Below are 25,563 nucleotides of genomic sequence, written 5' to 3' on the forward strand. Positions count from 1 at the left end.
GCAATGGTAGTTTCCTTTCTGGGATTCTCTATGAATGAATATGTCATAAATTGCTGTAAATAAACATGACCAAATGAAAAGATGGAAATGGAGCTCTCTAATAACTCTTTAATTTTGGGGTGAGAGTTTTAATTTGGCTTATTCAGATGCAATGCGCTTTCCCCAAATCGTAGTTCATTCAATATGTGTTGTTTTAACCTAATTCCGAGTGAACATGAATCCAGGGTTTAAGGCTGTTTTGGCCTTGACCAAAATTTAAGTAGCAATTTTAACTTGCTGTGATAAGGATAAGATGAGATGAGTGCCAAATCCCAACCCAATTTAAGCAAATTGGGTGATTTTAATGCAAAAGCCACATCTGAATGTCAATCATCTTAGATTGACAGTGTTGAACAGTGTAAAAACAATGACTGCAGATGCTGAAAACCAAATACTGGATTAGTGGTGCTGGAAGAGCAGCGTTGAACAGTGGAATAACTGCTCTAAAGATTTCACTCTGAGCTCAAATCAGATTGAATTGGAGTGGAAAGTCCTGTATCTACTTACTGATTCTGCGAGCCATAATTTTCCAATGTTGAACAATGTGCTTAGGTATCACAGTTAATCTGCAAAACCTAGTACATAGAGCACAGAACCTTACAGCGCAGTACAGGCCCTTCAGCCCTCGATGTTGCACCGACCTGTGAAACCAGTCTGAAGCCCATCTAACCTACACTATCCATTGTCATCCATATGTTTATCCAAAGACCATTTAAATGCCTTTAAAGTTGGTAAGTCTCCCACTGTTGCAGGCAGTGCATTCCACGCCCCTACTGCTCTTTGAGTAAAGAACCTACCTCTGATGCCTGTCCTATATCACTAGCTATCACCATCCGAGGAAAAAGGCTCTCACTGTCCATCCTGTCTAATCCTCTGATCATCTTGTATGTCTCTATTACGTCACCACTCAAACTTCTCTCGAATGAAATCAGCCTCAAGTCCCTCAGCCTTTCCTCATATGACCTTCCCTCTATACCAGGCAACATCTGCGTAAATCTCCTCTGCACACTTTTCAATGCTTGCACATCCTTCCTATAATGCAGCGACCAGAACTGTATGCAATACGTCAAGTGTGGCTTCAGCTGCAACATGACCTCGTGGCTCCGAAACTCAATCCCTCTACTAATAACAGCTAACCCATTGACCGCCTTCTTAGCAACCCTTTCAACCTGGGTGGCAACTTTCAGGGATCTATGCACATGAACACCGAGTATAATATGACCTTTGAGCATTTTCTACCTTAAAAGGGCACTGTGTTAAAAAAAAAGATTTTTGCCTGTGTCAGGATTTCTTTGGTGTTTCTCCTAATTGCTTAAATAATTTTGATTCACTATTGGTGGAACCTGAACCTCATAATTACTACTTTCTACCAATCTTCCCCTATAATTTTAGCAGCTAAAATTTCTGGTGCTGATGTGGAAGCGTTTCATGATCAATGTGCCATGGACATAATTACATATTCCAATTTTGAACATTTGGAAACAGTCTTTCCTGATTTACTTATCACAAAATCAATGGTCATATCAGTGTTAATAGCCATGGTACTGACATTTTAAGACAAAATGCCTCAACTAAGTTTTTAAAAGTTTGTTTCTCATATTGAAACTAGACAGCGCAATCTAGGGAATGCTGGAAATAAGTTTAATTATTTTTAAATGAAAATAATCAAGAAATAGACAATTACATTTATGCAAACATTAGTGAATATGAGATGAAAACTCCCAAAACATGGCTGGCTCAAGAAATTGAAATTTACCAACAGTTCAACTGACATTTAGCAGATAATAAAAGAGCATAATGCCCTATTTACCAATAGATACTTATAACATTTGTTCTATTTTGATAAATAAATCTAAGAAAAGTAAAAGTTGATAGCGAGCCCATCTAGAATTAATAGATGGAAAGCAGGGCACTGATCAATTGGTTGGTGTGTGACTTGCCACATCGTTTGTTGCCTTGCATGTTCTAGTCAATCAGTTGTAGTCAGTGGTGAAGAAATGGAGTTTGCCTTTCATCTCTCTGTCAGTCACCACAAAGATGTTGGATACTTTAATGTTCAGACTTACTCTCATCAGGGATATGAATCAATGCAAAACACTCTGCAGGTGAATTGTGAGCAGAACAACTGATCAGATCGAACGATGTCGATTAAGACACAACACAATCTTCTGATGAAACAGCCCCAAGGTTTCATGATGACTGCTAATTAAAATTGCCAGAGCTAAGCATGCTTTTGTGTGGTTGCTCATTTCAGCAAAGGTTTAAGGTTGTGAAAAGCGACAATTTAAATTTGACTGTTTGAAGACAGCTTCAGTTCAATGTAGAGGAGGTGCTGGTGTTGGACTGGGTTGGGCAAAGTTAAAAATCACAGAATACCAAGTTATAGTCTAACAGCTTTATTAAGGGTGGCATGGTGGCTCAGTGATTAGCACTGCTGCCTCACAGCATCAGTATTTCTGCCTCAGGTGACTGTGTGGAGTTTGCACATTCTCCCCGTGTCTGCATGGGTTTCCTCCCACAATCCAAAGATGTGCAGATCAGGTGAATTGGCCATCTAAATTGCCCATAGTGTTTGATGCATTAGTTAGGGGAATGGGTCTGGGTGGGATACTCTTCAGAGGATCAATGTGGACTTGTTGGGCCAAAGGGCCTGTTTTCATACAAAAGGGAATCTAATCTATTTTGGAAGTACTGGCTTTCAGAGTGCTGCTCCTTTGTCAGGTAGGTATCCACAGGGAGGCAGAAAATCATCAAACAACTTGCAAAGGTGATGATACCAGATGCCATGTATCTATCTCAGAGGACCTGGATGCAATGCCCTGAGAGATTGAAATGCCTCACTTGCATGGATAATGTTAGTGAATGTTTTTTCAAAGGCTATAACCAACCAATGGCATCACTACCGTCAAACACTGCTTTATGCCGCGCACACATTACTCACCGAGCAACAAATTCCAGCAAGGCATGGGTGACGTTTAGCCAGAAGAAGCAGCAAATAAAGGCAATTGGTGTAGAGTAGAATAAGGCCAACAGCAACACTAATGATTAACAGTGGAACATACAAGGGATCACACACCAATCAATTGACTCCCCCACCCCAGGGAAAAGATCTTGTCTATTTATCCTAGCCATGTCTTCATGATTTTATAAACCTCTACAACATTACCCCTCAGCCTCCGACGCTCCAGGGAAAACATTCCCAGCCTATGGGTGGTGTGTGTATGGAATGAGCTGCCAGAGGAAGTGGTGGAGGCCTGTACAATTACAACATTCAAAAAGCATCTGGATGGGAATATGAATAGGAAGGGTTTAGAGGGATATGGGCCAACTACTGGCAAATGGGACTAGATTAAGTTGGGATATCTGGTCGGCATGGATGAGTTGGATCAAAGGGTCTGTTTCTGTGCTGTACATCTCTATGATTCGATGATCAGTACCCTGCTTTCTATCTATTAATTCTGGGTGGGCATTCTGGCAAAATTTTCTTTTACTTATATTTATTTATCAAGATAGAACAATTCGATATGTAACTATTAGCCTCATGCCTCAAACTTGTTGTCTACCTTCAGACTACACATAACCAATTCCTTCTCTCTCTCTCTCTCTCTCTCTCTCTTTCTCACTCTCTCATAGAGTAGCTTGCGTGTAGAACTTTGTCGACTATGGTTCCATACCTTACGACATGGTGGCTCAGTGGTTAGCACTGCTGCCTCACAGCACCAGGGACTCAGGTTCAATATCCGCCTCAGGCAACTGGCTGTGTGGAGTTTGCACATTCTCCCTGTGTCTGCGTGAGTTTCCTCTGGGTGCTCCGGTTTCTTCCCCCAGTCCAAAGACGTGCAGGTTAGATGAATTGGCCATGCTAAATTGCCCACAGTGTTAGGTGGATTAGTCAGAGGTAAATATAGGGGGGGGGTGGGTTTCTCTTCGAAGGTTCGGTGTGGACTTATTGGGCCGAAGGGCCTGTTTCCACACTGTAGGTAATCTAATCTTACACCTTGAAGGATATAGGCATCACCATTATTGGAATGACCATGGCTAAGATGTGGCTGAAAGTATTGAAATTAATGCAATCCTTTTACTTAGTTCTCAATCCCATTTTTCACTCAATCCACATTCATCTCTGATTTCAATGCTGCTTCTGGCAATACTGGCTTGTAGGCTCTTAATAGTAGTTACAGTAAAGTACAGTGTTAGTATATAGTCTTCAGAAAACTACAGAAGCACAGAAGGAGGTTAGTGTAGCGAGATACTGGATATTGGGAAAGATCAGAAGAGTGAGACTAAATACTAGCTCATTGAAAGAGTTGTCAAGATGTCTTGGAGCAATGAACCTCTTCTGCACTCAAGTATTCTCTGATCCTATGATAATATTGAATAGGTTTTGATCTTTTCTGCAAAGCTCATGTTTATGGCAATACTATTCTTACCAAATAAAATTAATGAAGTGTTAAGAAATTTAACACTGTGTTATCTATTATATCGCAATGTATACAATTTCCTTTCTGCTACGTTTAGGTGGCACCTGAGACAAGGGGAGTGATAAAATGGATCAAGAAAATACCTTTTGTTCTTTCTGCAAGTTTGCATGGTGGGGATTTGGTCGCTAGTTATCCTTTTGACTTATCAAGAGTGCCAGAAGAAAACAAGTTTTACTCACCCACTCCAGATGATCAGGTATATTGTTAACATAATTTGAAATGTTATTTATCAAGACGTACATTGATATTAAAACAAATTAATTGTTTCGTTTATGATTCCAGGTGTTCAAGATGTTGGCTAAAACATATGCTGATTCACATCCTATAATGTCGGATAAAACAGATGAAAGATGTGGAGGAAACTTTGCAGATGAAGGAGGCATTATAAATGGAGCACAGTGGTACAGTTTTGCTGGAGGTAGATTAGGAGCTTATGGATTTTTTTTATGAATAACTTGGAAGTGCATTCACATAAGAATTAAGATACTTGTGCAGTAAGCAACGTGAGCATCTACAACTGCTACCATTTTAGGATTAATTCTCTTCTGTGATCACAGTCTGACTTGTCATACTTAGAGCAGTTTTTCTCAATTCTCAACTCCATTGACCATAAGACATAGAAGCAGAAGTAGGCCATTCAGCCCTTTGAGTCAGCTATGCCATTCAACAAAATCATGGCTGATTTGATAATCCTTAACCTGACTTTCCTACCTTTTCCCCATTACCCTTGATTCCCTTACTGCTAAGCAATTGGTTTCTCAGCTTTGAGAAGACCTCGCCTGAACATTCAAAAGATTCTACAAATTCGTAACCCCGTGAGAGAAACATTTTCCTCCTCACCTCTATCATAAATGTGTGACCCATTATTCTGAGATTATGCCCTCTGATCCTAAACTCTCCCACAAAGGGAAACCAGCTTTGTCCTTCCTCTCTATCAAGTTCCCTAAGGATTTTGTATGCGTCAACAAGCTGGCCTGTCATATTTCTATATTCCAATGTGTACATACAACTCAACCTCTCATAAGATGGGGCGGTGCGGTGGCTCAGTGGGTTTCCTCTGGGCGCTCTGGTTTCCTCCTACAATCCAAAGATGTGCAGGTCAGGTGAATTGGCCGTGCTAAATTGCCTGTAGTATTAGGTGCATTAGTCAGAGGTAAATGGGTCTGGGTGGGTTACTCTTCAGAGGGTTGGTGTGGACTTGTTGGGCTGAAGGGCATGTTTCCACACTGTAGGGAATCTAATCTGATCAAGACAATCCTTCCATATCTGTGATTAACATAATGAAGCTTCTCTGGACTGCCTCCAATGCCAGTATGCTTTTCCTTAGATAACAGGCACACAATTTTTCACTGTACTCCAACTGTTTTCTGACTAATGCTTTGTATAGTTTTAGCAAAATGTCCCTACTTTAACTCCTTTACCTTTGAAATAAAGACTAACATTCCATTTGCCTTCCTTGTTACCCACTGAATTTGGATTCTAGCCATTTGTGATTCATGGACAAGGATTCCTAAATTCCTCTGTTCGGCAGCTTTCTGCAGATCTTTTCCATTTAAATAACATTCAGTTCACTTTAAGCAGCACACGTCAATCTCAAAAACATGCTTACCTATTTCTGCATTTTGGCAGAATCAGCTTGAGCTATGGTCATTAGGATCAAGCCCTTCATAAAGATGCGTCAAATGGACTTTCCCATTAGTTCTGTTGCTGAAGCTGTCTCCAAAAAAAAGTTTCCTTTTTCAAATTAAATGCTTATTCTTCTCTTTGAATTCACTCTAATCCCCAAGTTCAGAAACTTGCCCGATTTTTTGGGAGACTCTTCAAACGTATCTTGTATCCCACACCGAATTTCTAAAGTTGAAAACTGATTTTGACTGAGTATTTCTGGAACCTCTCTTGGCCCTTTCAAGCAACAAATACCTACTTTCCCTCCTCCACGCAACATCAGCATGTCTCTGGCCATAAAAGGAATTACCTCAAAGTTTTTGGAATACCTGCAATGCTAAAGGTTTGAACATTTCTCAGGGATACATTTCTGTACCTCACCTCTTCATCCTCATAACTTGCAGACTCGAGCATACTTCCCACTCCCAAACTTCTTTTCATCATATCCTTCAATTAGCTCTCATCTAAGCCACATTGGCTTGTTCCTTATGGTCTCTTGTATTAAGCTACAGTGCAAATGTCATAAAAGCCTCATTGAACAACTCTGTTTCTTTTGTATATGTTCATGCATGTTTAAAGCTCTATGACATATATTTCATAATTTCAGGGATGCAAGATTTTAACTACCTTCACACAAATTGTTTTGAGACAACATTGGAGCTTGGGTGTGAGAAATATCCTCCAGAAGACGACCTCTATTCAGCCTGGCAGCATAATAAGGAAGCACTCCTGACATACATGGAAATGGTATTTTATTTTTACGAATTCAATCCCTGAATTAATATCGAATACTGAGATATTGTCTCACTGAATCATATTCTTAAAAGTCAACATCAAAGACTCAATTTATTTTTAATGTTTTAGTTTGTTTTCTTACTTGAAATGTTGATCGCTTAAGCCATGAGTTTACTTCCTACCATATTTATTTTTCAATTCACTTTTAAATATGCTGACAGTTATTCTTTAAAGCTAGCTAGTTTTCCTTCACTTCACATTGTCTCTATGTTAGGTGAAGTGCTGGACAAGACCATGAAATCAGTTGCCAGCTGTCATTTTACCAAGTAGCGGTTGAAAAACTAGGTCAAATGATAGTTTTCCAGGAATCATTTTCCTGAGTTTAAATGGTATTTAAAATGCAGACCAGAGAAAAGAACAAAATTGATTTTTTTCAAATAATAACAATAAAAGACCAGAAAACAATACGATGGAGGAGTGAAACCCATCGAGTTTGTTCCCACGTTCAACGATATCAAGGTTGATCTGATAATTCTCAGCTCCACCTTCCTGCCCTTCACCCCAAGCTCTTGATTCCCTCGCTGGTTAAAAGTCTGTCTATCTCAGCCTTGACTATATTTATTGACAGTCTTTTGATGATCAGCCATGATCATATTGAATGATGGAACAGGTTTGAATGGCTGAATGGCCGCCTCCTAGTTTCTATGTCTACGTAAAGAACTCCAGATTAACCACACTCTGTGAAAAGAAATTTCTCCTCATCTCTCTCCTAAGTAAGTGGCCCTTTACTCTGAGATTATTCCCTATTAAAATTGTGAGATAGATTTGAAGGTCTCATGCTTAATGCTTAATGAAAATAAGATTGAAGAACTGACTAGGATGATGTCCCTCCTATTATTTTGTTCCTGCCTGGATCAAAAGGAACGACCACTGAACTTATAGAACTTTCACCCAAATTAGACTGTAACCCTCTTTTTATAAGATGGAAATTACTTTTCTGTGTTAGTAATTTGACAAGATTGCCATTTGAGAGATCAACTGGGACTGTCATGTACTCTGCAGTTTTGGGTTCTTTCGCCCTTGGAGTATTGTGTGCAGTTTTGGGCCCCATATCTCAGGAAGGATGTACTGCCCCTGGAGCGTGTTCAGAAGAGGTTTCACGAGAATGGTCCCAGCAGTGAAAAGCTTAATATATGAGGAATGTTTGAAGGCTAGGGGTTTATACTCGATGGAGTTTAGAAGGATGAGGGGAGATCTAATTGAAACATACAGAATACTGAATGGCCTGGACAGAGTGGAAGATGCTTCCATTGGTAGGAGAGACTAGAACCCAGGGGCACAGTCTTAGAGTAAAAGGGGAAACCTTTTAGAATGGAGATAAGGAGAAACTTCTTCAGCCAGAGAGTGGGGAATCTATGGAATTCATTGCCACAAAAGGCTGTGGGGGCCAAGTTATTTAGCATTTAAGACTGAGATAGATAAGTTCCTGAGTATCAACGGGATCAAGGGTTATGGGGAGAAAGTGGGAGAATGGAGTTGAGAAACCTATCAGCTGTGATTGAATAGCAGAGCAGACTCGATAGCTGAATGGTCTAATTTCTGCTCCTATGTCTTATGGTCTTATGGTCTCTCTGCATTTTCTGACAGGAATCAACACTTTTCCCTGTCTTGGAACTTTTTTCCAAATATTTCCCTCCCAAATATAAATCTGAAACGTGTTTGTGTACATACACAGAGCTGAGAGCTGATATTAATGTTAAGCATTTGCGCAACTCCTAGAATCCAAGCACTTGTGTGCACTTAAAGGAAATTAGAGTTGAGCAACAAAATCAGCTTAGCACGTAATATACACATCAAATAAAGAGTAACAGCAAAACACAGAAGTATGCATAAGGATTGCTTCCATGCAGATTGTAAATAGTTGGAGCTGGTGGACCAAACCCTGTTGCATCCCACTAATTCCATTTTGCCAACCAGGGAAAGACCCATTTATCATAACTCTCTACTTTCTGTTGGTTCACCAATCTTCTATCCAAGCTGAGTATGAGGGATACACCGGCTGCCCATTAAGAAATATGACAGAAGGCAGGGAATGGCTAACATTTCAAGAATTAATAAATGAAAGTTACATTTCAATGAGAACAAAACCCCAATGATTAAGGTAGTTAAATTATGACAAAGAGAATTTAAAGATTGCATTAAAAATAGAGACTTATAAAGTTGACGAAAGAGTAAGAGGCCTGGAGATTGGGAGAATTTTAGAATGCTGCAAAGGAGGACCAAGAAACTGATAAAGAAAAAAAGGTCAAGCAAGCTACTGAAAAACATAAAGCAGATGGTAAAAAGAAAAAAATAGAAATATAAAAAGAAAAAAGTAGTATTGGTTAAAAATATTAGTACTGCATAAGTTAATGAGATGGAAAGTTTATGAATCTCCTGGATAAAAACCAAAAGAGTTCTGAGGAAGGGTCACCGGACCTGAAACATTAACTTTGATCTTTATTTACAGATGCTGCTGAGCTTTTTCAGCAACTTCTGTTTTTAGTTCTGATAAATCTCTTGGACCTGGTGATCTATACCTCAGAATGGTAAAGGAGATGGCTGTAGAGATAGTAGATGTATTGCTGGTCAGCTTCAAAAGCTCTATCGATTTTGAAATGGTTTCGGGAGATAAGAAGGTAGCAAATGTAGCAAGATGTTTTTTTAAACAAACGAAGGAGAGAGGAAACAGAACAGCTAAAGTGACCTTGGTAGTTGGGAAAACACTAGAATCTATTTGAAATGATATGATAATTAGACATTTAGTAAACAAAGGCAGGTTTGTAGAGAGTTAAGATAGATTTAGGGAAAGGAAATCATATTTGACAAACCTGTTAAAGATTTTGGGGATGCAACTTGCCAAAAAAAAGAAATCAAAGGATATGACACATTTAGATTTTCAGAAGGCTTTCAACATAATCCTACATAGAAGACTATTGAGCAAAAATACAGCTCAAGGAATTGGGGGTAATACAGTAACATGGACTGAGGATTGGTTCACAGAAAGCTGGCAGTTGGAGTAAACAGCTCAATGTCAGGTTAATAGACTATGACTCGTGCAGTAAACAAGGATCAGTGGTTGAATCCCAGTTAATCACAATCCATATCAATAATGTGGATGTGTAAATTAAATGTAATATTCCCAAACTTGATGATGCTTCAGTAGTAGAACTGTGAGAAAGATACAAAGAAGCCTCAAAGGGAATTAGACACATTAAGTGATGGGACAGGAAAATTGCAGGTTGAGTAGAATGTGGAAAAAGCTGAAGCTATCCATTCTGGTCGGAAAAACAAGAAAACAGAGCATGAGAGGAAGAGCACTCTTGTCCTTCTTCATAAATCATTGAAAAATAAGTTATGGATGCAGCAAACGATTAGGAAGGCAAATGATTTGCTGGCCTTTATTGCAAAAGGATTTGAATACAGAAGTGAAGAAGCCCTTCTGCAACTGTTCAGAGACTGGTGGACCACAGTGGAGTTTTCGGTACAATTTGGTCTCATTACCTGAGAAAAGACATATTGACCAGAAAGAGAGTGCAACAAAAATGTGTCAGAGTAATTCCTGGAATCATCTAGTGAGAAGAACTGCAGGCCACTGGAGTGCAAAGTTTAGAAGAATGAGAGGTGATCTCACTGGTGTATTTCAAACTCTTCGAGGGGTCAGAAGAAATATTTAAGTCCTCTTGCTGGGGAGTTCTACAATCAGGGGCACATTCTCAGAATACGAACCAGAACAATGAGAACTGGTGTAAGGAGAAATGTCTTCACTCAGAGATGGTGAATCTTTGGAGTCCTGCCCCAGAGGTCTGTGGAAGCTCAGGCATTGTGAGCATTGGAAACAGAGGTTGACCATTTTCTGTATATTAAACCTATCAAGGAAAGCAAACTTGGTGGTATAGTGGACAGTAAAGATAGTTATCTAAGAATACAAAGAGATCTCAATCAATAGGATCAATGGGATGAGCAGATGGAGCATGATTTAGAATAATACAAGGTATTGCATTTGGTGTAAAAAACAAGGGCAGAACTTATACAGTTAATGGCAAGGCCCTTGGTAGTCCCATAGAACAGAGAGACTGAGGGGTTTAGGTATATATTTCTTTGAAATTTGTGTCGCACGAGAACAGGTTGGTTAAGAAGGCATTTAGCACATGAGTGTAGTGGATGGGATGAACTCAGAGAAAGTGAGGACAGCAGATGCTGGAGACCAGAGCCGAGAGTGTGTTGCTGGAAAAACTCAGCAGGTCAGGCAGCACCCGAGGAGCAGGAGAATCGACGTTTTGGGCAAGAGCCCTTCCTGATGAAGGAACCTCATTCCTGAAGAAGAGCTCTTGCCCAAAACGTCGATTCTCCTGCTCCTTGGATGCTGCCTGACCTGCTGTGCTTTTCCAGCAACACATTATCGGTTCTGGAGGACTGTGTCCAGTTCTGGTCACCCTGTTATAGGAAGGGCATTGTTAAGCTGGAGAGGGTTCAGAAAATATTCACCAGAATATCATCAGCAATAAAAGGTTTGATTTAGAAAGATAGGCTGGATCAGCTGGGACTGGAATGTAAGAAGTTGAGCGGTGACCTTAAAAAGGTCTATAAAATCACAGGGGTGTAGATAAGATGCATATCAAGGGTCTTTTCTCTATGGTGGGGAAGTTCAAAACTAGGGGGCATGTTTTTAAGGTGGGAGGAGAAAGATTTAAAAAGGACATGAGGGGCAACCTTTTTACACAGAGTGGTTTGTATGTGGAATGAACTGCCAGAGGAAGTGATGGATGCAGGCACAGTTACAACATTGAAAAGATATTTGTTTAAGTACATGAATAGGAATAATTTAGAGAGACATGGGCCAAATGCAGGCAAGTAGGACTAGTTTGGTTTGAGAACATAGATGCAAGTGTAGGACTGAGGGGTCTGTTTCCGTATGACGATGAATGTGGGGATAGCGTGAGAAAATAGAATAAATGTGCAAAATTAGCCATAATCTAGTAAAATCATGGAGCAGGCTCCAGGTCCAAATGGCTATTGCCAGCTATTACTTCCTATGTTCTTAAATCCCAGTTAGTTCCACCTTCTGCTTTGTGCCCACGATAGAGATCAGAGTTGAAGTTGTTAGTTATGAAAAAGAATGTGTTGATCATTTGCTTGATCCAGGTGTGCACGGCTAATTGAATAAAGCTGCTAACGTCACCTACTGCAATTTGAAATAGCCCAACACATGAAGGTTCAAGGGCACAGTGAGTGTCAGAGCTCCAGGCAAAGACAAGTGTTCAAAGTTTGGGAGAAGATTTGTAGCTCGGGTGCTCGTTGTTGTGGTTCTGTTCGCCGAACTGGAACTTTGTGTTGCAGATGTTTCGTCCCCTGTCTAGGTGACATCCTCAGTGCTTGGGATCCTCCTGTGAAGCGCTTCTGTGATGTTTCCTCCAGCATTTATTCCGGCATATTCCTCTGGCAGATACAAATCACTATAAATGCCAGAGGAAACATCACAGAAGCGCTTCACAGGAGGCTCCCAAGCACTGAGGATGTCACCAAGACAGGGGACGAAAATGTCTGCAACACAAATTCCCAGCTCGGCGAACAGAATCACAACAAAGACAAGTGTGTCCAGTACTGGGTGGCAGTTGGTACTATGGCAGTTGACATAACTGTATGACAGCCTCCCCAGCAAAGCTCCTCACACACTGTTTCTAACTGACAAGCATTATCAAGGTGTTTCCCTGTATTCTTTCCAGTAAGGTTTCTGCAAGCTTTGTTCCTCGTACTTTGTGTTCTTTATTCCTCTTCTTCTAACACTACAGTGTGTCAATTATGCACAAATGATGAAATAATATAGAGTCTGAGAATTGTCAAAAGCTCCACATCAAAATTCTATAGTAGACTCAGCAGATAAACATTTGGAAAGTTCAATGTCAACTACAGCAGCCAAGTCAGTTAAGACAACAAGAATAGCAGTCAACGTGGACGAAGCAATGATATAGCTGAGGGCACCCTTGTAAGTAGGTGCTAAATGGTTTTCACTGCAAAACAAATGCAGACTGTTATTCACATTGAATTCTAGACGAGCAAACTGAATGTGAAAATTACCTAAAATGGTATCTGGTGAATACTTGTTTGAAAGACTAGGCTAGATTTCCAGGGTCAAGGTCAGAAATTGCTGGAAAACATCAGCAGGTCTGGCATGATCTGTGGAGAGGAAGCAGGGTTAACATTTCATGTCCAGTGACGCTTCTTCAGAACTGATTGTAGCTGGCAAAAGGTGGCATAATGCTGAAGACAGGAGGTGGATGTGGTTTTGTGTGTAGATTTCCAGGATCGTGTACTCATTTTGTTCGGATAAAATGCATGGGTGCCATGGAATCCATGAATCTCCATTGCTGTGGGGAGCACAGTTTCTCAATAAGAACTGGAACTAATTCACAATGCTGTGTTGGTCTTGTAGGTGCATCGAGGAATCAAAGGAATTGTAAAAGATGACAAAGGAAGAGGAATTAAAGGGGCACAGATCAAAGTTAAAGGAATCAGACATAACATCCTTTCAGGTAAATGTGAAAAATTAGGACAGTTATAGGGAAACAAGTTCTCTTTGTTATCATACATAATGATGTATAAATTTGTTTATAATTTCTGTTAAATATATAACACACTCTTAGAACATGTTGCTTTGTCTCGTTTATGAATATAACTTGGTTTTCCATTTTTGCTTTAGTTGCTAATGGAGAGTATTGGAGATTACTGCCTCCGGGTACGCATTTTGTAAGTGCATATGCTCGAGGCCACACACGCGTTTTGAAGAGAGTATATTTACCAATAAAGATGGAGGGATCTGGACGCGTGGACTTTGTTCTGCGTCGCCTAGAACCTGATATTTATTTCGAATCTTTTGATGAAGAATCGGATGAACTAGACATGATAGAACGTCTGGAGAGGACTCAGCAGGGATATGAAGATGAAGAGGATGAATATTCATCTTCACGTGGAGGAAAGCCTTGGTGGTGGCCTTTCTTTTCCACTTTGGGACCAAATTCACCAGACTGGCTTCTACGAAACAATTAATAGCTATTGTGGATTTTATAATAAACAGAGGATACATCAGCAAGTTGGCCTTAAAGAATGCAATTATAATCTCAGTGATTCTTTCATAGTCTTAACCTTAATCATATCTTATGATATGGGGAAAAAAATATACTTTGAAAACGTATTTTCTTAATCTTATAATCCTGAAGGGGCCAATTATAATTACAGGTCCTCAGCACAAGAGGGCATCACAGATCACAGCATAGTAAAATGAATGCTTACCTGGGTGTATTGCTGTGCGTATCTGTATGTCCAATGTTATGTTCGCATGTTATGGCAGATAAGAACTTGGAAGAGATCATTTTGTTTTTTGTTTTCGATTAAAAGGCATATTTTCTTCCTAACTACCTATGGCATGCGTGATCCAAGTTGTTACTTGAAAAGAAATGATGGAATAAATCTATCATTTTGTAAGGAGCAGGTTACCTTATTCATGTTTTCTGTGATTGTTATATCACTAGAAGTGGTGCTTTCTTATCCCTTAACAACAAAATAACAAATTAAGTGGACAGCATACTTTGTTTTCTTCAATAGATGGATACATTCCACTGCTTGAGATAAACAACTTTTTTTTATTTTCAAGATATTTTTTCAAAAATGCTTATCAAATGTAAAAACATGTAACATACAAGTGCATTGAGTGTCTCAAACTATCTGAATGACTGTGGTTTTATGTAAGTGTGATAATATCATTATCTGTCAAAAATGACATTGCTATTTTATGCTGTGCGAAGCTTACCTCTTTACATAAGGCCGACTCTCTTGTTCGGACAGATTTTGTCACAACTCAATCGCTACTGGTGCTTATTTACAAAATGTTCACAATTTGCAAATAAATTGAACATTTACACTGGACCTATCTACATTCAATGCTTCATCAACTGTTTTGCTGATAGCCAGATTTTCCAGGGTCAACCAAGTTTGGTTAGAGGTGGACAGTGAAAGAAAAGCTGGACTGTCAAGCTCCACTTCCATCCATCAATTGACAAGGGTGGGCGACAATGTGAGTCTCAAAACTGAAATGCACCAGTTATATGATAAATGACCAACACAGAGGGGTTAGCCATCTCTGAGTGGATTGGGTTTAGCAACTGTCTGAATCAGATAATCAGACTGAGGCAAGGGCAACATCTATGGTAGCTCATGGGGGCATGAAGAGTTGAAACAGGTAAATAAAAAGGCATTTTAGAGGTTAGTGGGTTCAACACTTTGAATTTGAAGTTGCAGCTGCTTATACACAGGTCTTGGAGGAAGAAAGCATTGCCACCCCAGTAGCACCATCGCTTTCAAATGCCACCTGAGCATCACGAAGAGTAATACTTTGAAATGGATGCTCTGTCCCTAGACATCCAGGCCACTGATGATGAAGAAAGCAGCCTGCCTTGAAAGGCAGAATCGTTAGCATCAAGAGGCCAGAAGAAAGGGTCAGGGGCACAATTCTACCTGAGCACAGAATTTACTGAGAGAGGTGAAAGTACTGAGAACTTGTGTTAAATGAGACTGTGACTCTATAGGCAGATGGTCACAAAGGCGTCCTTGTCAATGTAGAGTTCTACTCCACATTACATACTGATGACAGATGCTAGACAACACAAGGTAACAATTAAATGGCATTGCCAGCTCAGAGGGCACAGAGTCCAATGCCTGTGGCAATGCAGTCATGTGGTGCTTTGCAATACCTTGCTGTGAGGGTCTCAGTGCGGTACTCTGCTGTTCCAACCATAAAGTGAACCTTAAGGACAGTGAGAACTTGGAAAGAGTCAGTCCCTTTAGGATAGGAGTAGGATTAGATTCCCTACAGTATGGAAACAGGCCCTTTGGCCCAACAAGTTTACACCAAACCTCCAAAGAGTAACTTGACCCAGACCCATTCCCCTATATTTACCCTTCGCTAATGAACCTAACACTATGGGCAATTTAACATGGTCAATTCATCTGACCTGCACATCTTTGGACTATGGGAGGAAACCCACACAGGCATGGGGAGAACATGCAAACTCCACACAGACAGTCGCCCAAAGGGGGAATTGAACTGAGATCCCTGGTACTGTGAGGTAGCAGTGCTAACCACTGAGCCAATGTGCCATATAAGACAGAAATGAAAATTGAAGGCAGTCGGAGATAAATGCTAATTGCGGAGGTGGTAAAGTACACAATAAACAGGCCTCAATGGCTCGTAAGTTTGCCAACTAACTGAAAGGGATTGATAGCCCTTATTCATAAATTGCACACCAAATGTGAAAGCCAGGGCAAAGTGTTAGAAATGTTTGTGACTACAACCATCAGAGACACGGTTGATAGAATAGGCAAACTGGACAATATCTAACAAATCATAAGGATGGAATTTTTAAAATGTGGTCTAGATTAGAGTGGTGCTGGAAAAGCACAGCAGGTCAGGCAGCATCCAAGGGCCAGGAAAATCAACGTTCCTGATGAAGGGCTTTTGCCTGAAATGTCGATTTTCCTGCTCCTCTGATGCTGCCTGACCTGCTGTGCTTTTCCAGCACCACTCTAATCTGCAGTCCTTGTTTTTGCCTTAAAAATGTGGTCGCCTAGCAGTGTAGAATTATATAGCACAGAAGAGGCTATTTGGCCCATTAAGTTGTACTTCAAAACATACACAGTTCCCACTTCCCCAAACCATGCCCATAGCCTGAATATTGTAACATTTCAAGCAGTTATCCAAGTGCTCTCGTTTCCAATCATGTCAAATCTCACCCATTATCAGAACAGACACAATCTCGAGATAAAAGTAAGCCCTACTTCTTCACAGGAGGCCTTGAAATCTTGAGATGTTTGATAGTCATTCACAACTGGTTCTTTAATAGGGTGCTACCACTGACCTCTGTCCTGGATGGAGCATAATAAACATGATATTGGGTCTGCCATGTAATAATTTGTTACGGGGGGGGGGGGGGGGGGGGGGGGCGGGTGCTGGAGCTGCCTGTGTTTCTTGCAGCCTCAGGGGTCCGTATTCCTCACTCATCCCGGGTACGGTTGTTTACTGTCACTTTTTCACAAGATGCTCCTCAAGCATTCGGTGCAGTTCGGCCCCATGTACTCAATCTATGGCCAGCCGCCACATAGGGGACAGGCAGGTCTCTGGGCTTTCCTCATGAATCATGCAAATATCTGGCCAAAGTCACCAGAAAGAGGCAGTGGGTGGTTATGACGGACTGTGCCACAGAGAGGAAGTGTGCACTGTTCACTGGCCCACTCAAGGCTTCCTATGATCACTGGGTGCTGCACGGCCTGGAGTAGAATACTAATTTTCAAGTGACATTTTAATTTCAATATTAATTTAAATTTGTACCCTTTAAGGGACTGGTGCCCTTTAATTTGGTTTTAATTTGATTTGATTTGGCTTTTTTGATTTAATTTGAGTTAAATTAATTTAACTATTTTATTTTGAAGCTAGCTCTGGATGTCCTGTCAGCAGGAAAGAGAGAAATGAATGATGATAATACTTAAAGGTACAGATACACAGCATGCACTTCCTGAACTGGGAGGAAAGACTCAAGTTTTAATACAAAGCTGTATACAATGAATACAATTGCATGATATTGCCACCTTCACATGATGTGTGCACACAAGACTAAATCATATCTTACTGTGATTCACCTTAAGGTCTAAATCAGATCTTCTGGCACAAAGCTTCAAAAATCCAGTCAAGCTATTACTCCAGTCGTGGGAAGGTTGAGGCTAAGGAAATTCCACATGCTTGCAAAGACTCTTATTAATTTTTATTGTTACACCATAGAAAGCATCCTGTCTGGACACATCATGGTTTAGTATAGTACCTGTTCTGCCCAAGACCATACAAAACTACAGAAAGTTGTGACCACAGCTCAAGTCCATCACGAAAACCAGCCTTCCATCCATTGACTCCATCTACACTTCTCACTGCCTCAGGAAGGCAGCCAACATCATCTAAGACCCCCCCCCCCCAGCGCCCCCCCCACCCCCCCCAGCCCCCCCCCCCCCCAATTATAGTCTCATCCAGCCTCTACCATTGGGCAGAAGACACAAAAGCTTATACACACATAGCAACAGATTCAAGAACAGGCTTCTTCCCCACTATTATCAGACCTCTGAATGGATCTCTCAAATTTTAAATTTAATGCTGACGTCGCTCTTTGTGTACCTTCTCTGCAGCCGTAACATTGTATTCTTCCCTTTGTTCTATTACCCTAATGCACTGTTCACTGTACTTAGGTATTTGTGACAATAATAAATCAAATCAAGAAAACACCAGTATATCAGACTGACTGGGATCTTGTGGCACTCTGGGCCAGAAGGTCTGGGTTCAAGCTCTGTTTGCTCCAGAGGTGTCAAAACATGTCTGAACAAGTTTACTAAAAACTATCTATCAGCTCTACCAACATACACTGTGGATCAGACTTTCACAGTCCTAATTGGAACCAAGTGGAGGTGATACTGGGAATAATGATGGTCTCCAAGCAGCATACTCAGATATCTGGTGACCATTTTCATGAGAGCAGAAGAGGGACCCATTCCAGGAACCTACACATACTTATACAGGTAGTACTGGGCTTAGCAAGTGTCTGTCTGTAGCAAAACTTTTAATTTTCAGTGAAGTAGCTAGATTTCAGCAACTGATGGGCTGAATACCAGCCATATAGAGGTACAAACCATGGATTAGATTAGATTACTTACAGTGTGGAAACAGGCCCTTCGGCCCAACAAGTCCACACCGCCCCGCCGAAGCGCAACCCACCCATACCCCTACATCTACCCCTTACCTAACACTACGGGCAATTTAGCATGGCCAAATCACCTGACCTGCACATCTTTGGACTGTGGGAGGAAACCGGAGCACCCGGAGGAAGCCCACGCAGACACGGGGAGAATGTGCAAACTCCACACAGTCAGTCACCCGAGGCGGGAATTGAACCCGGGTCTCTGGCGCTGTGAGGCAGCAGTGCTAACCACTGTGCCACCGTGCCGCCCTTGGAGGTGGAAAAAGTTTAAATGATAAGTAAAATTGGTTTTGCGTCTTAATGGTTCATCCTCAAACACTGAGGCATCACTTGTTTTCAGTTCATTGAAGTGAACTTTGACAGTGATTGCAACATGTAACTATCACTTAAATATGTTGGACAGCCAGCTGTTTTTACAAATGGGCAAGCTGTTGAGTTAAAGATCAATATCATAAATGTGGAATAGTCCTCAGAATTGATAAAATGTTGGAGGACATTTCATACTACTGATAAGTTGGCCAAACATGACACACAACGTATAAATGTTTAACGTTTTCCCATTATTTTTATATATATAGTATATAAATATCTTTTGAAGTAGCAGTTCTGAAGCCAATTCATTTTCACATGGAGTTTTATGGGCTATTTATTACAATCCAACTGCCTAATCATTTTATAATTCTTTAATCTTGCTTACACATTTGTTTTAAAGAGTCTGTTTCTTCACTTGGGGAATATAATGGGCAGCACAACAGCTTCTAGCTCTGACAATAACTTGTAAGCTTTTACGTACCAGATAATGGTTATCAAGTAGGTTGAGGGGATATAGTGAAGAGTTTTTAAGTGGTCAGATGGTTGAACTGTATAAAAGTGAGCCACTGCATTGCAAGTATTTTTTCTAGAAGCAAAGTCAGGTCTTTTAATCTGCTTCTGGCATGGATCTTCAGAAATTCCAGCTTTCTGACAGACTCAAGACAGAGGCAGGGATGGGATGTAAAATTAGTCCTGTCTTCTAGTTTCTGATTTCAGTTTGAAAATCTGACCCACGGTGTTTATTTTTGGTTTGTTTTGTTACTGACTGGCAGAAATTTTACTTGACAGTGAGAAGAACAATAATGCCAACCACAATCCAAAGAAATGGCTAGTTACAATTCCTCTTGGTAAGTTATATTATGTATCTAATGTAATGGTTTTGGGCTTGTGTTTGAAGGATTATGGATACCTTTTTAAAGAGGTCAATAAAAGTATATTCGATTTTTATTTGTAAGGCATTTCTTGGCCTGGCTTGTGATAACTTCGTGTTTACTGGAAACCCAAATTATTGGCTTCATGACTATCAGGTTGCAGAGTTTGGTTTGGAGTAGGCAGTAAATTGTCTCATGGAATGTTTTATATATTTTTAATGTAATTTATTGTAGGTTCAGGCTTTTGGTTTTTGAGTTTGTTTCTGTGTGTCTGACATTAATCATTAACTTGTAGGTGTTTCTCTGGTCATTGTAATTTATTTTAAAAGTTTTGAGACTTCACTTTAAAATGAAAGGGTTTGTGTACACTGCTAATTCATTTGTTACTACATCTCATTTTGTTTTGTTACACAGGAGGGTAAATAATGATGTGGTAGATTTACTGAGACCTCTGAAACTTGTATTTTTTGAACCTTAAGAGCAACATTCACAGCCTAGAAGGGGAGACTTTTGGTTTCAGTTTTGTGTGAGGCAGTCCTATGAACTCCTTGGATAATGGTGGCACTATAGACCAGTGCTCCTGAGAGAGAAGGATATAATGATATAGGTTATTTAGTGAAAGGAAAAGTTAGTCCCAGACAAAAAAAAAGTGTTGGGATAAAATCCTGAAGAGGATATTTAGAGCTGAGTAAATTTAAGCTCAGTTGTGGAGAGACCAAATTAATCACTCAACACCCAGAGTCCACTGCAGTATGAAAGAGTTTTATGCCAGTGTGGGTCAAGAAGCTTCTTTGCGAAACAAAGGAAAGACCTAAATTTTTGTTTATTTGTTTTCACCCTGCATTAGCATTTACAAACCAATTGCAAACCAATTGAGTTATTGATTGATCATAGATATATTCAATCAGGTTATTTATGTGACTGCATGATCAGTGATAGAAAATTCTAGATCTTCCCACGATCTCATGATACTTAGCATATTCCTCTTTTCACATATTCTTGGATTTTCACAATGCATTTTACTCAACCTTATTCCGGGTTTAATTCCTGTACCAGTTATTCAGTATCCCCCTACTATGAGAAAGGATGTCTCTTCTTACTGTCTAAAGCTCATTGTTTACAGGAATTCAGTTAAAACCTTAAATATCAATTACATTTAAAACTCCATTGGATACATTTGTATGTATATAATTGAGGTTATAATTGCCTCGAAGGTCTTAGCTAATGTGGGTCAACTATTTCCTCCTTCTATCCCATATTAAATAGCAAACTTTGGACTAGCTTGCAAGACTTTCAGTGTTTCTCACTGGAGTCTGTTCGCATTAGAAAGAAGAAGGCTAAGAGGGGATTTAATAGAGACATACAAGATGATCAAAGGATTAGATAGAGTGGACAGAGAGTGTCTTTTTCTGAGGATGATGACATCTGCTCGCACGAGGGGACATAGCTGCAAATTGAGGGGTGATAGATTTAAAACAGATGTTAGAGGCAGGTTCTTTTCTCAGAGAGTTGTAAGGCCATGGAATGTCCTGCCTGCCAATGCAGTTAATTCAGCTACATTAGGGGCATTTAAATAGTCCTTGGATAAGCATATGGATGATGATGGGATAGTGTAGGATGATGGGCTTAAATTAATTCACAGGTCAGCACAAGATCGTAGGCCAAAGGGCCTGTTCTGCACTGTATTGTTCTATGTTCTATGTTGTCATGGATGTTCCTTATCAAACACAGTCTGTGTAAGTCATGACTAAACTTGGCTAAATAGGACCCTATTGTATGCCTTTTGTGTTATTTTAATCTTGTTATCAAGGGTATGAAGCTTATAATTACTCAAATTTATAGTTCAACTTCAAGCATCAGACTACAGAAGCCTACTGTTTTAGCTAAAAATCTTCCCCAGCTATTTTATGTCAATGGAGAATGATGGGCAGCCCTAACAGTGTATACTCCCTCCAGGAAGAAGCTATCTGTTGTTTCAGTCTGTAAGTTGGAGTCCAAATGATTTAAACCTATTGACATATTTGATACAGAGACTCTGATGTGAGTATTGTGCAAGTAATATTTTGGGTAATGTACCTGAGGTGTGTTTTGGATACTCTGCAAAGACTGTTTTTCTTTTCTTTTCAATTGGTAAAGGAATAGTTTGGGATTATAATTTTACTGTGTGTTTGAAAATGTTTGGTTTTCTATTATGAGGAGATGGTTTGAGGTTATTCTATATTAACTAAAGAAATGAAGATAAAAATCTTCTGTTTTACTGTTTAGGCAAAATCTGCATCATTGTGTGCTTATGTTCCAGATTTGTTAAAATCAGGACAAAATATGATGAATGAAGCCAGATGTCAGTCTGGGATCTGACTTGTCTGGCAATAATATCAGCTAGGATCATACCTAAATTAGTTAACATAATTGGCAGCCGGTCTGCTGACTGCAAAGAGCTGCCCAATTTAGTTCCTTGTTGTGGATCTGGTCTGGTACCTGGTATTCATCTGCTGTTATGTGAAAAGTTTCTGAAAGAGTTTGTCGATGATTCCTGAACGATTGCATCACAAAGGTTCCCAGCAACAACTTTCTACATATACCAGAATGTCAGACCAAAAGCTTTCTGAATATTCAACACAGGTGAATATTTGGTGCCAACACGGTGGCACAGTGGTTAGCACTACTGCCACACAGCATTAGAGACCCACGTTCAATTCCCGCCTCAGGCAACTGTCTGTGTGGAGTTTGCACATTCTCCCTGTGTCTGCGTGGGTTTCCTCTGGGTGCTCCAGTTTCCTCCCACAGTCCAAAAATGTGCAGGTTAGGTGAATTGGCCATGCTAAATTGCCCATAGTGTTAGGTGAAGGTATAAATGTAGGGCAATGGGTCTGGGTAGGTTGTTCTTTGGAGGATCAGTGTGGACTTGTAGGGTTGAAGGGCCTGTTTCCACACTGTAAGTGATTTAAATCTAAAATTATCATTTTTGCCTTCAAGGACTAACCATCACTGGCCCAAAGTTTTTGTTTCTGCCCAAAGTGAATCGCTGCAGAGAGAAATATACCTTTCACAGATTCCAAACTGATCGTTCTGCATCGTTGTGGAATAAATTTTCCTCAATAATAATAGATAATACTGTGTTTATGAAGGAAAGATGGTAAATGGTTCTTTTTGTTCTGAGTCAAAGTGTGTTACAGCACAGAAAGAGGTCCTTTGATCCATCAGATCCATGTCATAATTAAGCACTTATCTGCATTAATCTCATAGCCTTCTATCCAATGGCATTTCAAGTATTCATCTGAACATTTAAAAGTGTAATAGTTCTTGTCTGCATCAATCTTTCAGCCAGTGAGATTCCAAATACTCATCATCCTCTGGTGAAAAGACTTCTCCTTAAATCCCAACTAAATCTCCTATTCTTTTCTTTAAATCTACGTTGCCCAGTAATTAAGCCCTCTACTAAGTACAAGAGCTTATTCCTATCGACATGATATACTCCCATAATTCTTTAGACCTCAATCAGGCCTTCTCTGATAGCTATGTAGTCTGTCTACATAACTGGAACACAGCAACATCCTGATGAATCTTCTCAGCATCCTCGCCAGTGAAATCATCTCCTTCCTATAACGTGGTGACCAGATTATGACTTCAATTGCAACCTAACTAACATCCTCTACAACTCTGTCATAACCTCATAACTTAAATTCCTTGGCAAATAAAGGCAAAATTATCCCTAATGCTTTCTTCACCACCCAATGCATCTGTCCTGATCCCTTCAGCGATCAATATATGTATGTACAGATTTTGTTCATGCTCAGAACTACAAAAGGTCCTATCAAAAACTCTCAACCTAACTGACCTGTCCCCCTTTTAAAAATGGCTGCCATGTTTTGTTTCAAAGGTAGAGGTCAGGGCGGAGTCAACCTTCAGAGTCAGGCCTGAGGCAGAAAAAGAGGCAAAGTAGTTGTGACTTCAATGGAATGGAATCACACTCATGTGCTGGAACATTGATGCAGTTTTAATGTAGGCTGTCAGGTCCTTAAATCATTACATGTCACTTCCTCACCTACCCAAATGCCTATGATACTTCCCCATCCCACACATTTCCAATGCTCCTTCCATTCTCCATCATACTACCATTTCCCCTCCATTTCCTCGCATTTTCTCCTGTCTCTATGCTCCTCTTGTATCCTAGTCATTTACCCAGTGCTCATGTCTTTGGAATGGAGACAAGAAAGGCGATAAAACTTTTTCATACTCTCTCACTGAAGCTCATTTCTAATTAAAACACCACTCATTTGTGAAATCCTTTCAAAGTAAATCCTGTCTGATATTAAAACTTTTGGAGAAAAACACAAAAAGCTTTTGGCCACCAAAAGACACGGCCCGCTATCACTAGTTTCTATACATGCAAAGAAGGACACCACTTTGACTGGGGTAACACACACATCCTGGGCCAGGTGAAACAAAGACAGGCACGAGAATTCTTAGAGGCATGGCATTCTAACCCAGAACTCCATCAATAAACACATCGACGTAGATCCCATCTACCTCCCCTTGAAAAAAACCCCCAGAAATGACATTACCCATCTTAAGAAAGCAAGATCTATAAATAGAGAGGGGATACATACCACCAGTGCTTCACCGGAGACTCTCACTGATGATGTTACCTAATATGGTGATGAAACATCTGAAAAAAACTTTCAAGCTCTGCAAGCCAACTTACATACTTATCATCAACGTGAGCTACAAATCTTCTCGAAAATCACTAAGACAAAAATCTATTTCACTAAACACATCATAAATATATGGGCCTGAACTTTTGTTGTGATGACGATGGCAAGGGGACGGCATGGTGGCTCAGTGGTTAGCACTGCTGTCTCACAACACCAGGGTCCCAGGTTCGACTCTAGCCTCGGACGACTGTCTGTGTGGAGTTTACACATTCCCCCCATGTCTGCGTGTGTTTCCTCCGGGTGCTCCGGTTTCGTCCCACAGTCCAAAGATGTGCAGGTCAGATGAATTGACCATCCTAAATTGCCCATACTGTTAGGTGCATTAGTCAGAGGGAAATGGGTCTGGGTGGGTTACTCTTCGGAGGGTTGGTGTGGACTTGGTGGGCCAAAGAGCCTGTTTCCACACTGTAGAGAATCTAATCTAATCAAAAAATGGCAGACAAGTTTGGAAATCACAGTCCTGCCACAAAATATGGTATTCCCATTTTTACAGGGTCAAACCAGGAGTTATGTTGAGATTCATACATGTACAATTCACCGAGGCAGTGGTCATTGAAATAGTCAGCTGCTTCTATTTAAGTCAGAAGTTTGTAGCCCAGGAGCATGAATCCCGAAGTATATAGACTGGGCCTTGTAAGAACATGACTGGACTTTGTGCCTTTCCTTTGATGGTGTTATCCATCCTTTGTACACTTCAACCAGTTTATGCACAAAATGTACTTTATCTAAATATTTTGTTGGTGAGGCTGACAAAAGGGCACAGAATTCGGTTTGCAGTTCAACTCAATTTTATTCACAAAATATTCCTTTTTAAAAATGTCATGTGAGCATTTTCCAAATTCCCACAATATTTACTCCTTACCTCAGTCTAGACATCTGAAAAAGGAGATTACCTAAATGATCCACATGTTCAAGC

General features: G+C 40.2%; 1 protein-coding gene across 1 annotated transcript in view; it reads left to right on the plus strand.

Moving 5' to 3' along the window:
• The window catches only part of cpz (carboxypeptidase Z), a 75,065-nt gene extending 60,183 nt beyond the window's left edge, over positions 1-14,882 (plus strand). The window contains exons 7-11 of the mRNA XM_072573928.1: positions 4,558-4,716; positions 4,803-4,938; positions 6,793-6,932; positions 13,393-13,492; positions 13,660-14,882. Coding sequence (XP_072430029.1) covers positions 4,558-4,716; positions 4,803-4,938; positions 6,793-6,932; positions 13,393-13,492; positions 13,660-14,006 — 882 coding nt within the window. The 3' untranslated portion in view covers positions 14,007-14,882. The remainder of the gene's footprint in view (positions 1-4,557; positions 4,717-4,802; positions 4,939-6,792; positions 6,933-13,392; positions 13,493-13,659) is intronic.
• The last annotated feature ends 10,681 nt before the right edge of the window (positions 14,883-25,563 follow it).

This window comes from Chiloscyllium punctatum, chromosome 1, assembly GCF_047496795.1.
Source record: "Chiloscyllium punctatum isolate Juve2018m chromosome 1, sChiPun1.3, whole genome shotgun sequence".
Taxonomy (NCBI): domain Eukaryota; kingdom Metazoa; phylum Chordata; class Chondrichthyes; order Orectolobiformes; family Hemiscylliidae; genus Chiloscyllium; species Chiloscyllium punctatum.